The 14,091-nt window shown below is 38.3% G+C and overlaps 1 protein-coding gene across 1 annotated transcript in view; it reads left to right on the forward strand.

The window, feature by feature from the left end:
• The window catches only part of macf1b (microtubule actin crosslinking factor 1b), a 50,282-nt gene that overhangs the window by 31,758 nt on the left and 4,433 nt on the right, over nucleotides 1-14,091 (forward strand). Inside the window, exons 22-39 of the mRNA XM_038289977.1 lie at nucleotides 14-211; nucleotides 1,772-1,900; nucleotides 2,026-2,196; nucleotides 2,308-2,463; nucleotides 2,558-2,764; nucleotides 2,884-3,003; nucleotides 3,756-3,925; nucleotides 4,018-4,177; nucleotides 4,336-4,530; nucleotides 6,213-6,338; nucleotides 6,613-6,756; nucleotides 9,269-9,457; nucleotides 9,551-9,665; nucleotides 10,359-10,525; nucleotides 10,605-10,767; nucleotides 10,868-11,022; nucleotides 11,109-11,183; nucleotides 13,697-13,814. Of these exons, the coding sequence (XP_038145905.1) occupies nucleotides 14-211; nucleotides 1,772-1,900; nucleotides 2,026-2,196; nucleotides 2,308-2,463; nucleotides 2,558-2,764; nucleotides 2,884-3,003; nucleotides 3,756-3,925; nucleotides 4,018-4,177; nucleotides 4,336-4,530; nucleotides 6,213-6,338; nucleotides 6,613-6,756; nucleotides 9,269-9,457; nucleotides 9,551-9,665; nucleotides 10,359-10,525; nucleotides 10,605-10,767; nucleotides 10,868-11,022; nucleotides 11,109-11,183; nucleotides 13,697-13,814 (2,758 nt within the window). The remainder of the gene's footprint in view (nucleotides 1-13; nucleotides 212-1,771; nucleotides 1,901-2,025; nucleotides 2,197-2,307; nucleotides 2,464-2,557; nucleotides 2,765-2,883; nucleotides 3,004-3,755; nucleotides 3,926-4,017; nucleotides 4,178-4,335; nucleotides 4,531-6,212; nucleotides 6,339-6,612; nucleotides 6,757-9,268; nucleotides 9,458-9,550; nucleotides 9,666-10,358; nucleotides 10,526-10,604; nucleotides 10,768-10,867; nucleotides 11,023-11,108; nucleotides 11,184-13,696; nucleotides 13,815-14,091) is intronic.

A 14,091-nucleotide genomic window follows, 5' to 3' on the forward strand; every position in this document is an offset into this window, starting at 1 on the left:
TTATCCCCCAAAGGTGTTGCGCAATGATGTGATGTCTCATGTGCGTACCATTGAGTCCCTCAACCAGGCAGGCAGGAGACTTCTGGAAGCTGGGTCTGGGGACAGCGCACATGGTCTGCAGTCTCAGTTGGAAGAAGTGAATGAAAGTTGGGAGTTTGTTCGCTGTGAGACGGAGCGCAGGCAGCTGGAACTAGAGAACAGACTAAGTCAGGTGAGGAACGAAATCAATGGTGGACTCTGGTGGTCATCGGCAGTATTACACCATAAACATAAAATCTAACAATCTGAGTATCTCAATTTTACGGAAGAGGATTAGGGCCACTGAAAAAATAAAAAAAGGTTGACTGATTTTTTGATTTTATTTCAGTATAATATGACAAAAAAGTCAGAAGTCTGACTTTAATATCAGAATTCTGATTTTTTTTCTCAGAATTCTAACTTTAATGAATTCTGAGAAAAAAGTCAGAATTCTTAGATTAAAGTCAGAATCCTGAGAAAAAAGTCAGAATTCTGAATTTCCCCCCATATTAAACTGAAATAATATTTAAAAATCAGTTAACTTTTTTTAGTTTTTCACTGGCCCTAATCCTCTTCCGTACATTTAGATATCACATTTTTCCATTTTTTTTTCAAAAATCTTACAGGTATATGTATATTAATTGGCAAAATATTACATCATGGCTTTGTTACAAATTCTCTGGGAGGGGAAATTTAAAAGTACATCGTGAAGAGAACCTTGATTAAAGATTAGAAGGAAATAAGGTTGCTGTGGCCTGATGCATGCAAACCTAAGTATCTATGAATGTGTGTGGAAGTGTTTAATTTTCTAAATATGATTGGAGCCTTGAAACTCTATTTTAAAGCGCTTTAAACTACAGTCATACAAGTGCAATAAAAATTCAGTCTATTTACAGATGAAAGTGTCATTCATGTATCTCAGTGCTCTAAAAGCTGACATACAGGAAAATTTGTAAGGTATGAGCGACTATTGCATAATTTGTACTAAAGCAAAACAACATTAGCCTCCTGTTTCAGGTTATAAAGAAAAGGTCCCAGTGTGTGGAGGTAGAGTGAAGAGTGACATAATTCAGCTTTCTTTAATTACTTTGGTTAGTTTTCACAGTTAGTAATGTTATTAGTAATGATGATAGTAGTGCATACTGCTGAGTTTAGCTCCTGATTTTTCTTCATCAAGTTAGTTCTTACATTTAGCAGGATAATTTAGAGCACTTTTGCCTACATCTGTGGATTTAAATTTTGGCTATACTGCACATAGTAGCAAACCTTGCTTTAGCAACTATGGGAATCACCATTGTAGAGATGCTCCAAAACTGTTCTAACCTAAACCCAATGATGAATCTATTTACTATTGTTTAAAGAAAAAATAAATAAATCAGGAGTGCAGAACAGCTGATTGCCTCTATTAATAAAACGTCTCTTCTACCAGCAAAATAAGAGTCTGATTAGCTCCATGTCAGTTCCTAGACAAAGCATGGAGTGCATGAACTATACAGTACCATGACATTTCTATTAGTTTCATGTTAAATGTCAATATTCTAAGAAATTTGAGTTTTCATTAACTACAAGCAATAGAGGTGAAAATGAGCATAACATAACACTCAGAATAAAAACAGAGGATCAATCTGGGCTTTCAAAAAGAAACCGTTTTGATGTACATAAATGTATTTTAATGCTTTATGGATTCAACTTTTACAAGTGCTAATCCATTTGATGTCTTTATTTGTGGTACATCTCATTTACGTATTTGCAGGTGCAAGATGTTACCATGGAGATTCAGGATCTTATACAGTGGCTGGAAAACACAGACTTGAAGCTCTCCTCATCTAAAACCATATGGGGCATGCCAGATTCTGCAAATGAAAGGCTAAATATACATTTGGTAATGTTCTTTTTTTCAGAACTACAAACATTGTAGTATAGACACTTTTAAAGATATGATTTTCTCTTATCAGAAATTTGTTTGTGGTTATTTGATTGATATTTAAATTTTATTCTGACTAACAGGAGCTATGTAATGAGATGGAATCTAAAGTACAAGGCTACACAAATGTGAGGAATGCCATTCATGGGATGTTGGAGCGAGGAGACCTTGTGCGGGGGTCAAGCACTGAGCACAGCTTGTCCATACTTGAACAAAAGTGGACATCTGTTTACAGCAAAGTCCAAGAGCGAAAAGTAAATTACTCTTAGTGCAATCTTATTGCTGTGTCAATCAAAAATATTTCCAAAGCATGCTATTTATTAAGAATATAAGTGCTTGATTGTGGTGCATTTTTTGGCGTGCAGGCTAAGCTTACAGAAGGGTTGAGTCTGGCCAAAGAGTTCCACAGCAGTGTCCAAGAACTTTTAAAAAAGATGAACGAGTGTGAAGAGTCAATGATGGACCTGCCTGCTTCAAGTTTCGTTTTGGAAACAGTTTCCACACAGCTGCAAGAACATAAGGTATATCTATTAAAAACATGTAAGCTAAGCCTGATTTCTTTTCAAATTGATGTGTTTTAATAAAATAAAATAAAAACTTGAACTTTTGGCACAGATCCTACTGAATGAGTTAAATGGCTACAATGAAAAGAAGACCTTAGTGGAGAATACAGGATGTAGACTAACAGAGCTGAGCAGGAAGGAAGACCGTGATGTTATTCATAACCTAATAATGACGGTTCAGGAGAGATACAAGAAGCTCCTGCAGCGGGTGTCAGAGAGAGGCAGGATGCTAGAGGATGTTAAAAAACACGTCAAACAGGTGCGGAAAGATAAAAGAAGTTTCAGCTTCACTGAACAAGACAAATATTCAAAATTAGACAGTAAGAAATTAGACAGTAAAAATTGACATAATTTCACCTTTAATTCTCTTTATTTCAGTTTGTTGAATCTTGGCGCCTCCTTGTCGACTGGATGACAGAAGTTGAACAAACTCTGGATACACATAAGGAGATTGGAGCTTCTCATGAGCAGATAAAACAACAGCTCGTGGAACAGAAGGTGCAATAAGTATTGAAGTGGACACAGGCTCGTATGAGGTTTTCCCTCAATAATAACAATGATTAAAAAATATATATATTTTAAAATATTGCATATAGATAGAAACAGATAATAAACACTAGCCAAATGTTTTCAGTTGCCTACCTTTTTTGATTGCCAAGCTATGGTGATCTTAGTTTCCATAAATTTCAATATTGCTTTGATGTTCCCAAACATTTTAGTTTTCCTTTTTTGAAAGCTACAACGTCTCTTTTCAACCATCTGACCATTTTCAAATCAATTTAATTCAGTTTATTTATATAGCGTCATTTCACAACACACATCTTCTCAAGCTACTTTACAGTTCACCAAATCATACAGTCAAATTGTTTCAGTTTACTATCTAAGGAAAACCAGTTGATTGCATCGACTCATTGACTCAAATGCAATCCCTCACACTAAGCATGCTTGTAGCGACAGTGGAGAGGAAAAACTCAATTTTAACAGGAAGGTACCTCCAGCAGAACCAGGCATTCTGGGCCCCAAAACAGCTTTGGGAGGGGATGGAAAGCTCTGGTTACTCTGGAAACTTCTCTGGGATGTCATAAAAAAATAACTGAAATAAATTTTCTGGAAAATGTAAAACTGTTTACCATGATACCCAGAACTGGCCCATGTCCTGTTACTGTAGGAAGAAAAAAAAAAGTTATATTTTTAATTATCCTTTTAATTTAAACGGATTGGTTAATTTATTCAATTGCTTTTATAATCAGGAGTTTCAGAAACTGCTGAGATCAAAAAGGCCCATGTATGATGCCACTACGAAGAATGGACGCAGCCTCTACGAAAGGGCTCACAGCAGCCATGACAGGCAGCATCTGGAAAACCTGCTGGCCGAACTCAAAGACACCTGGGATACCATTAGTGGAAAGTCTGTCGAGAGGTAAACCTGGAGTAAAACAGGATAAAACCCATTTTCTTCCTGATAAGTCTGGTTTGAAGACTAAACACTGTTGTAAATTCTTTGTCTTTAAGACAACATAAGCTGGAGGAAGCACTGCTGTTCTCAGGGAGATTCACTGATGCTATGCATGCACTAAATGATTGGTTGTACAGAGCTGAGCCCCATCTTGCAGAGGATGTCCCTGTTGGTGGAGACAAAGACATAGTTATCAGTCTCATAGACAAACATAAGGTATTTCTTTCATACTTTGACAAAAGCGCTGCTAAAATGTTACAAATTGAAGCAAACCAAATTGGGATCAGTTCATTTTCCATATCTAGTATTACTCTGATATGAGTACTATTATTGCTCAATTAATACTGAATGAAGTTGCTGTTTATTTTTCCAAGGCCTTCCAGAAGGAGTTGGGGAAACGAGCAGGATGCATAAGGACCCTAAAACGCTCTGTAAGGGATCTGACCAGAAGCAGCACTGCAGATGCTCACTGGCTGCAGGAGCAGATGGAGGAACTGGAGGGTCGCTGGGATGATGTGTGCAGACTGTCAGTGAGCAAACAGGACAGGCTAGAGGCTGCATTACAGCAGGTAATACTGCTCTGTCTGCTTTTTAATTATGCAGTCGCTCAGATATACTTTAAAGTTGCAATCTATTTTATGTGAAATTTTGATGTCAATTAAGCCAACCTGATGTTTACGAGGTCAATATAAGCTGACTTTCAAAGTTTACTCACAAACAGAATTTTAAAGTGGTTTTATTACTCAATTAAACCCCTTTAACCAATTAAACAGCTTGAAAGAGCGCACATGAATAAAATAAATAAAATGAAAAATCTGAAAAGTTATCTAAACTTAATTTTAATGCCTGTAATTCTGATGAATCCTTTAATAAAATCAAGTGCAACATTTGCAACAAAAGAACTTTTAATTTCATGTTCAACCCAGTTGTTATGTGAAGGGCTTAGCCTGACAGGCAGGTCAGGGAGAAGATTGTGCAACGGTATATGGAAGGGTGAGGTTATAAAACAAACTTCAAAGCCTTAAACGTCTTTCAGAGCACTGCTCAATTTGTCACCTGATAATAAAAAGGAAAGGTGTTCAACAACAGCAGACCTTACTGAATGTCTAAGAATGAAGGGCACAAATCACTTATAGAGCCAAATTGCATATGTTTGGTGGGGCAACAATAAACAGTGTAAAGCTATACTTGAGCTATACTATGAGGTAGGATGGTGGCAGCATTATGCATTTGGAAAAAAAACAACAAAAATTTCGTTACACATATGGAGCTAAACATTCAAGTCAGTTAATTCATATGAAGCCAATTCACAACACATGTCATCTCAAGGCACTTTACAATTCAACCAGATCATACAGTCAAATTTATTCAAAGTTTTCTATCTAAGCTGGGGAAGATTCTCAGTCATCCAGGTCATGCAGTAGCCCAACAATGTTGCTACAGTAGCCCAACAATGTTGCTACAGTAGCCCAACAATGTTAGGCTACTGCAGCAATGTTGGCATACTGTATGAAACCTCGAACTCAACACTATTCTCGACATTTTGAATTTAAAAGCTTCTTGGATGGGAAGCAAAAAGTATTCACATTTGGAAACAAGGTCCAGTGGATTGTTTTCAAATTTCTTTTTTTTTGGGAATTTTCTATCTTAGCAAAAACCAGTTGATTGCATCAACTCATTGATTCGAAGGTGGTCCCTCACACTAAGCATGCTTGTAGCGACAGTGGAGAGGAAAAACTCCCCTTTAACAGGAAGAAACTTCCAGCTCAACCAGGCTCAGTGTGAGCGGCCATCTGCTGAGGCCGACTGGGGTTCAAGGAGATAGAAGCAGACATAGAAAAAGAAGCAGAGATAAAAAAAGACAACTGTGAACCAGCTCCAAAGGGGGCCACGTCCAGGAAACATACAGCCAGGCAGATGAGCCCCAAGCCAGGATGAAAAAGAGCCCATCCAGCCAGTCACAGTCAGAGAAACAGGACTACACTGAAAAACAGGCCAATTTTGAACATCTAAATGAAGTTGTAGATAAAGTTGTGGATCAACTGCTGGGACAGTGAGCCTGGACAGAGTAAAGCATCACTTTCTGTTGAAATTTTCCTTTCAGATTATATAGATTCATAGCTGTGATTATAGTGAAAGGTGGTTCTTTAGATTGTTCACTCTGGGATACTTATAATAAATAAAAACATTAACCAAAGCTCTAAGTTAGATGTAACTGTCCTAAATGTATGTTTTCCTTTATTCTCCAAAGGCAATGAAGTTTGATGGTCTTGTTCACTCTTTCATGGAGAGGCTCACAGAAGCAGAGAGGATCCTAAAATATGGAGTCATTCCAGAGGAAGAGGAACATTTGCGTTCCTTCCAGAAACAGCACGAGGTCAGTATTACAAGATTCTTTAGTTTTGAGTTTTTTTTTCCCTCCATCTTATCAGTTTCTGTGAAGGTTAGAGTGTCTATTGTTGATAAGCCCAGTGGCAATAAAACCAGGTGGGTTTGAAACTCAGTCTGATGGAAACTTTTTTTCTGAAACAAACATCTAGTTAAACATGAGAATAGAAAATAACTGTTTGTTCTTCATATTTCAGCAAATTTCAGCAACATATTTTTTATGGTAGGAAATGTGAAATAAATCTGTTATTTATTCTAAAAAGGACTCTCTGCGTGCCTTGCACACTCAAGCTGTGGAACTGGAGAACATCCAAAATCTGGGTGAGGAGATCCTGGCTTCCTGTCATCCAGATTCAATAATAACCCTCAAATCTTGGATTAGTGTCACAAAGACTCGCTATGAGGAGGTGAGTGCCTTTAACGTGTTTGTAGCCAAATTCTAAGCTTTGTGTCTCATAAAGTTGATTTCTTTTGAGTATCTTAGGCTACATTCACACCGCAGCCTGAAGTGACCCAATTCCGATTTTTTTGCCCATATGTGACCTGTATCTGATCTTTTTATGACAGTCTGAACGACACAGATCGGATTTTTTCAAATGCGACCCAGGCCACTTGGATATGTGGTCCTGAATCCGATACGTATCTGATCTTTTCAAATGCGACCTGTGTCTGTACGGCCAGGTCGCATTCATCCGACCTACACGTCATTGATACTTGACAAATATTACTAAACGTTACTAATCTGCGTCCTACTAAGCGGAGGCGGGAAAAACTAACAACCATGGCGGAAGATAACACAGAGAGCAGTCAATGGAGAGAAAGTGAGGTTGCTGACTTAATTCATATTTAGAAAGCTCGATTCAGACCAAACTCGAAGGGTCTTACCGGAACCGGGGGAGGGTCTTTCTTTTTGATCTTCTTAAAAAGATTTCGTTCGTAATGTGCCTGCTCCTGTTGGAGAATAACTTAAAGAACGCAATATACGCTGCGGTATTACGAGTCATGTTTACTTCCGCAAACACTGAGGACGCTTGCTACGTGTGACGTCATCGCGTCCTCGAGTGCGCATGCGGGACACTTCGGTTGGACGCATTCAGTTTACACAGTAGATCACATACAAGTCGCATATACTTGGAAGTGTGAACGGACACGCAAAAAAATCCGATTTCACAAAAAAATCGGAATTGAGCATTAAGGCCTGCAGTGTGAACGTAGCCTTAGTTTGTTCAGAGTAGCTTTTTTAAGTTAATCATTTTGAAACAGTAAAACCAGATTTTATTAATCCATTTTTAAGAAAGACAAAGTGAACACAGAGTTGACGCTTTAAACTGCCTTCAGCATCTTTAAACATTTGAATGGCTAGCACAGGGTTTTCCTTTCTCAGCATCAAGTAGTAGATCCCTGCATTATTACTACGGTTTTCAGTGGAATGTTGAATGATTCAAAACAGAGGTAGAAAGTTCAAAATATATATATATATATTATAAAACTTATATAACCTTATCCATTTAGCCTTCCTGTTATCCTCTAAATGTATGTCTCTCTATATCATGGTCTGCAGCTATGACTTAGTAATTTACTTAATAATTGTACTTTAAAGGAAAATTCCGGTTTTTAACACTTTTAGCCCATTTTCTGTAGTGTCCAGGATGAAATCGAATGATCGACACCAAAATTTTGACGATTGGTCCTGTCTCTGCTATTTGGCTCATGCAGAATCCCCCCTGGCTGCTTCAGAATGGCTTCCATAGTGCATGTCCGATAATGTCCTTAAAACAACCTTAAACGTTCTTTTTTTTAAATATGCTACTCACCGGGTCGTCAGCGCTGTTCAATGACGTTCCAAAAAAAGTTTCGTGAAGAAAAACCGTTCCTGTCTTGTTTTATTTAGCATTTTGTAAATCCCAGAACTATTTTTTCCGATACATCACAACCGCTTATAAACTTCCGCTTCCCGTTCGAATCTGAAGCGTTGCACACTCCAGACCACTAGTTGGCGACGGTATCCTCTACCGTCAAACTCAAAGTCCAATATGTCCTCCTCAAGAATCCACCTTTCGTATTCCATTTTCAGAGTTTTTTAAAGTGTTTAACAGAGACGTTAGCACCTCGACGTCGGAGTACACAGAGTGAAGCATAAACACTTGGGCCTTGCGAAAAGACTACAACTAAGCGTAAACAGGCCCCATTTCCGTTTCCGGTGGCGGAGGGATATTGACTATTCCAACAGAACTCAATGGGATTTACAAAATGCTAAATAAAACACTACAGGAACGTTTTTTCTTTACAAAACTTTTTTTGGAACGTCATTGAACAGCACTGATGACCCGGTGAGTAGCATATTTTTAAAAAAGAACGTTTAAGGTTGTTTTAAGGACATTATCGGACATGCACTATGGAAGCCATTCTGAAGCAGCCAGGGGGGGATTCTGCATGAGCCAAATAGCAGAGACAGGACCAATTGTCAAAATTTTTGTTGTTGATCATTCGATTTCATCCTGGACACTACAGAAAATGGGCTAAAAGTGTTAAAAACCGGAATTTTCCTTTAAATAGTTCAAATTAATTTAAATACTCACTGATACTCAAAATACCAAACATTAGTTGTAATTCCTCATAATACCATTCAAAACAACATGTTGTTTTGAATGGTATGAGCCGTTATTAATTAAGCAGAATGTGGGGAAAAAAGGTTTTACTTACTGGAACGATTAATATGAAAAAAGCATTTTGAGTAGGAAAATAATTTCTCAGAAAATAAACATTAGGTACAATTTACAAACAACAATATGACCCAGGCAAGTGTTACCATTAGTGGTGTTACTTCAGTGCATTAATTGTAAAAAAGTATTGCTCTAACAACAATCATCAGTGAAAATAGGCTAACCTTTAAGTGATCTTTCTGTTGTTTTGAGGTAGGTTCAGACATGGGCCCAACAGCAGGGTGAGAAGATCCGCGCCAGCTTGGCATCACTGGAAGCAGAAAAAGAAGAAGTCCAGAGGCTTTTGGACTGGATCTCATCAGCAGAGGAGTCTCTCACCCTCAGAGAGGAAGAGCCTCTGTCCGAGACAACAGAGCAGAACCAGGAACTCATTGAGCAGCACATGGTACAACCTGTCCTCCTGAGACAGATGCTCACTGGGCACAGCTTTACTTGACCTATGATGCCATGTAATGTACATTTAATTTGCTCTCTGCAGGTATTTATGGAGGAAATGAAGAAAAAATTCCCAGAGATCGAAAATGCCACAAAATCCTGCAAGCACAAGATCATTCCTAAGCATCAAGCTTCCCCCATTAAGAGGACATTTGCAAGTAGGATAACTAAAATTTACATCTCAACAGTGAACTTCTAAAAACATTAAATGCACTTAAGGATGCTGGTGAAGATGTTCAGTCATCCAGGTCATAGTCTTTCCAAAAAAGTTAAAAAAACAAACCACTTGACTTTGTTTTCCAAGTTTGGAGATGTTTCACTTCCCATCCTGGAAACTTTATCAATGCAAAATGTCAGAATTAGCATTGAGTTCCAGACTTTATGGAGTAGCCTGACAAAGCAGTTTTTTGGCTTATAAAACATTCAAACTGAACCGGAAGATCAGGTCTGCCCCTCAGTAATGGGGGAGTTGTTGAGGTCTTTGTTAGCCTTCAATACCCAATATTGGTCTATGCCTTTGATAAGGGGGGGTCGTTAGGGGCATTGTTGGCCTAGTTGACCAGGGAAGATGTCTTGGTCCCCTGCATGGCGATGAGGATTATGATAGCGGGAAGGAATCAACTCTATCACTGCATTGTAGGTTTTTGAGAGCTGAAACCTGAGTCCACCCCTACTCTATAAAGCTTGGAAAACAGCACTAATTCTGCCATTTTAAATTGAAAATGCTTCCTGGATGGAAAGCGAAACATCTTCAAACTTGAAAAAAACTGAACTTTTTAAGGATGTGTTGAAAAAATACCAACTACTCTGGTCTAATACCTGGACTGTTATATGAATGTGTCCCTATGCAGAGAGGAGGAGCACTATGAAGCTGCCACCTGTCACACCAGTCCCCTTAGAGCACCTTGACCCTCAGACCCCAGAGCTCATTCAGCTCGTCAGTCAGTGGCAGAAACTTTGGCACATGGCTGTGGCGAGACAGAATCGCTTGGAACAACACCAGCAGATGCTCAGAGAGGTTATTACACTGCTTCGCTAAAGCAGATATGTCCCTGGGATTACTTTAAAGCATCTTATCCTTTTTTTTATCTCTGTAGATGGAGGAATTTGCCAACTTTGACTTCAATATCTGGCGAAAGCGATATAATCAATGGATCAGTCATCTGAAGTCCCGGATTTTAGACGTGTTCCGTAGCATTGACCGAGATCAGGATGGGCGTGTTACCCGGAAGGAGTTCATTGATTACGTCCTTGCGTCAAGTAAAACTCTCAGTATTTATCGTGCTTAACCCAGAAATTTGTCTTCACCCAAGATTAATCAAAATCATTTTATCCTTTGTTTCCTACTTCTTAATTTTAGCGTTTCCAAGCAGCTCTCTGGAGATGAATGCCGTAGCAAACATTTTTGACTTGAACAACGATGGTTTCATTGACTACTACGAGTTTGTGAGTGCGCTCCATCCAAGCAGAGACCCCTATAGGAAAACACTGGACGCAGATCAAATTAATGAAGAGGTAAACACAGAAGGGGCATTTTCACTAAACGTTCTGCTGCATACAGTATTTGATGTCACTAACACGTAGGGTTTTTCTCACCATAGGTGAGTCGACAGGTATCACAGTGTAGTTGCCCCAAGAGATTCCAGGTGGAGCAAATAAGTGCCAATAGATACAGGGTGAGTCCTATTTTTTTGAGACAAAACATCAAAACAAATCACATTTCTCTCCAGTCAATCAAAACTGTTTATAGATAGTCAGCAGAAAACATAATGTTCAAATGTTACTCGGTCATAAACAGTGACTTTGAAAGTATTCACATCCCTTAAACTTCTCCAGATTTAGTCATGTTACCATTACAGTAATAGAACCACATAAGGTAGTGTGGACATTTTTATATTAAAAAAAGGATACTTGGTTTATACTTAATTTGAGAAATTACAATTCAAAACTACATTTATTTAGCCATTTATTTGTAGAATTTCTCTACAAAGAATGACACCTTTTGTGGTGTTTCTTCTCTTTCTTCAAATACCAACAGTGCAGAAATTTTGACCATTCTTTATTGAAACAAAGGTCCGTTAGACTATAGACAGTCTCTCTGACCCTTAAAGATTGTTCTATTTAGGTCAAGGTCATGGTGGCTGCATGATGATGATGATGGTGTGTTCAGGGTGATGATGTCAAAAAAACGTGAAAATTGGTCCCGGACCTTCTTCCATATGATTCATATTTCTTTTAATTGCCTTTTCGCAAACATATTACAATGATTTTTTTTATTAAATAAAAAATGTACTGTTATATTTGTAATGAGACAAAAATAGTGTTAAAGCAGGTGTGGGAATTCTGCCTTTAGCAAATACAATTTATTGGACAAAAGATAAAAGGAGAAAATAAAACAGGTTTAAAGTACTAACATGATTTAGTTAATTTCATTATTAAAGAACAGGCACATTTATGCTTTGATTACATTTCAAACAAATATTTTCGATACCTTAATCGGGTAACTGCTGTTGGCAGTTTTTTGCAACAGATTTTATTTAAAGCTACAGTGTGTAATAATTACAGGGATATAAAGTCAGAAATTTAATATATTATACATAACTATGTTATTTATCATCACCTATGAGCTCAGCCATTTAACCATAATATTTGCGTTGCCTTAGAATTCGTTATTTATAATTACATAGGAGCGGGTCTCGCAGCCATGGAGGCTGACATCTTTGCGCTACGGCAAGCGCAGAGGCAACAAACTAGCGATTGCGAGATCGCCCATTACGCTCGAAAATAACTACGGCAAGTTGAGAGAGATTAACTGAGACGGTACTGAACAGTAGATGGCAGTACTATGCCTGAGAAGCGTTTAGTCTGCCTGAAACCAAAGAAGAAGAAGAAGCAGGTATACTGCGCCTCAGTAACAAGAAAGGTGAACAAGGCGGCAGGCGCGAGTGACTTTGCAAACTGTTTGGCACTGTGTGGCCAAACATCAGACGAATGGAGGATCATGCCTACTCTGTATCACAACGAAAAGCGGCGGGCACCGAACCCCCGTCATCTAAGAAGCGGAAACACGACGAGAATAAACGCAAGCGTGACAAGAAACGACAAAAAACACGGATCAACATTGGCACGGCATTTACACGATGGAAGTCACTGATGGAGGAAAAAGGTTTTCAAAGTGACGCTCAAGCTGCCAGTTTTCTCTTGGACAGGTAATTAATCCTACACACACAATTGTCTAATATCACTGCAGTTTTTGGAGTACAGGATGCTCAGACCTGTCTAAAACAATAACATGCTGCGTGATGATGCTGTTACTCTCCAGTATACTTATTCAGCAACGTCCCTGACGTTTCACAGGTAATGATTCAGTAATTTTCTGTAAAATAATTTTCTGGATATATACCTCGGTTACTTCTCTCCGGCTCCTTTGGAGATCTTCAAGCCTTTCTTCCTCTGCTCTCACCCCGCTGGCTCCCCTCCTTCGCCTGGCCCCAGCTGCACGCTCACCCCGGCCTCTCTGCCCTCTTCCTTTCCCTCTTCCTTGCCTTGTAACCCCCGTGCCACAAACAAGACTTGGACTCTGTAAACGGGGAATATATATTCTTCCAGCGAACACAATCTTGCTGTTAAACTAATGACTACAATTCCTTCGTCTGTTTATATCACCATGCAAAGCAGCTCACCAAAACGTCACAACGATGTAGAAAAAATAACGGGTATATTTATTATCTAAAGTCTACATGAAATCTATACCCTACACAGACTAATGAAATACTATCTGTAAAATTATCTATGTAAACAAACCTCATCACTTGAGAAGGTAGGTGATTCCGACGTCGTGGAAGACATTTTGTCCCCTAACGCTTGCCGTACTGTTGGGGGGGAGAAGCGGTGGGGGGGAGACGTTCATTTTGCTGCAGTCTGCAGTCTGGACGTTAGATGTCGCTGAAAATTACACACTGTAGCTTTAAGGTTCCTAAAATTATTGGGCAAACAATTATTCTTTCTAAGCACTTCTTATCTCAGAGTTACTTTACTTAATACAAATTCTAGAAGAATACAGGTTAAAAAGGTTTCTGCAAAATGTTTATCAAACTAATAGCATGAGAAAAATTATATTTTTCTCATGCTTTAATTTTCATTGCTATGAATTCTTCTATGCAATAACTTCCTGGTCTGTTGGGTACAGTTTGGAGATTCCCAGCAGCTTCGGATGGTTCGAATCCTGCGGAGCACGTTGATGGTTCGGGTTGGAGGAGGCTGGACAGCTCTGGATGAGTTTCTGGTGAAGAATGATCCCTGCAGAGGTGTGTCTGAAAAATAGAGAGTGGTAGAAAGAAAGAAAAAGGAGAAGTTTAAAAAAATAAAAAAAATAAATTATATATATATATATATATATATATATATATATATAAAACACATGTTATAGTATTTTACCATGGATTTTCAATGTCAATTTATATTTAATATATACCTTTCTCTTTTTATATTATGCCAACATATTTTTCGATCATGTTAATTATAAATAACACATTTTATTTATAATGCATTCTAAAAATATATTTATATTCAGTTATCAAGTAA

Source organism: Cyprinodon tularosa, unplaced genomic scaffold, assembly GCF_016077235.1.
Source record: "Cyprinodon tularosa strain WSP-4 unplaced genomic scaffold, ASM1607723v1 ctg107, whole genome shotgun sequence".
NCBI lineage: Eukaryota > Metazoa > Chordata > Actinopteri > Cyprinodontiformes > Cyprinodontidae > Cyprinodon > Cyprinodon tularosa.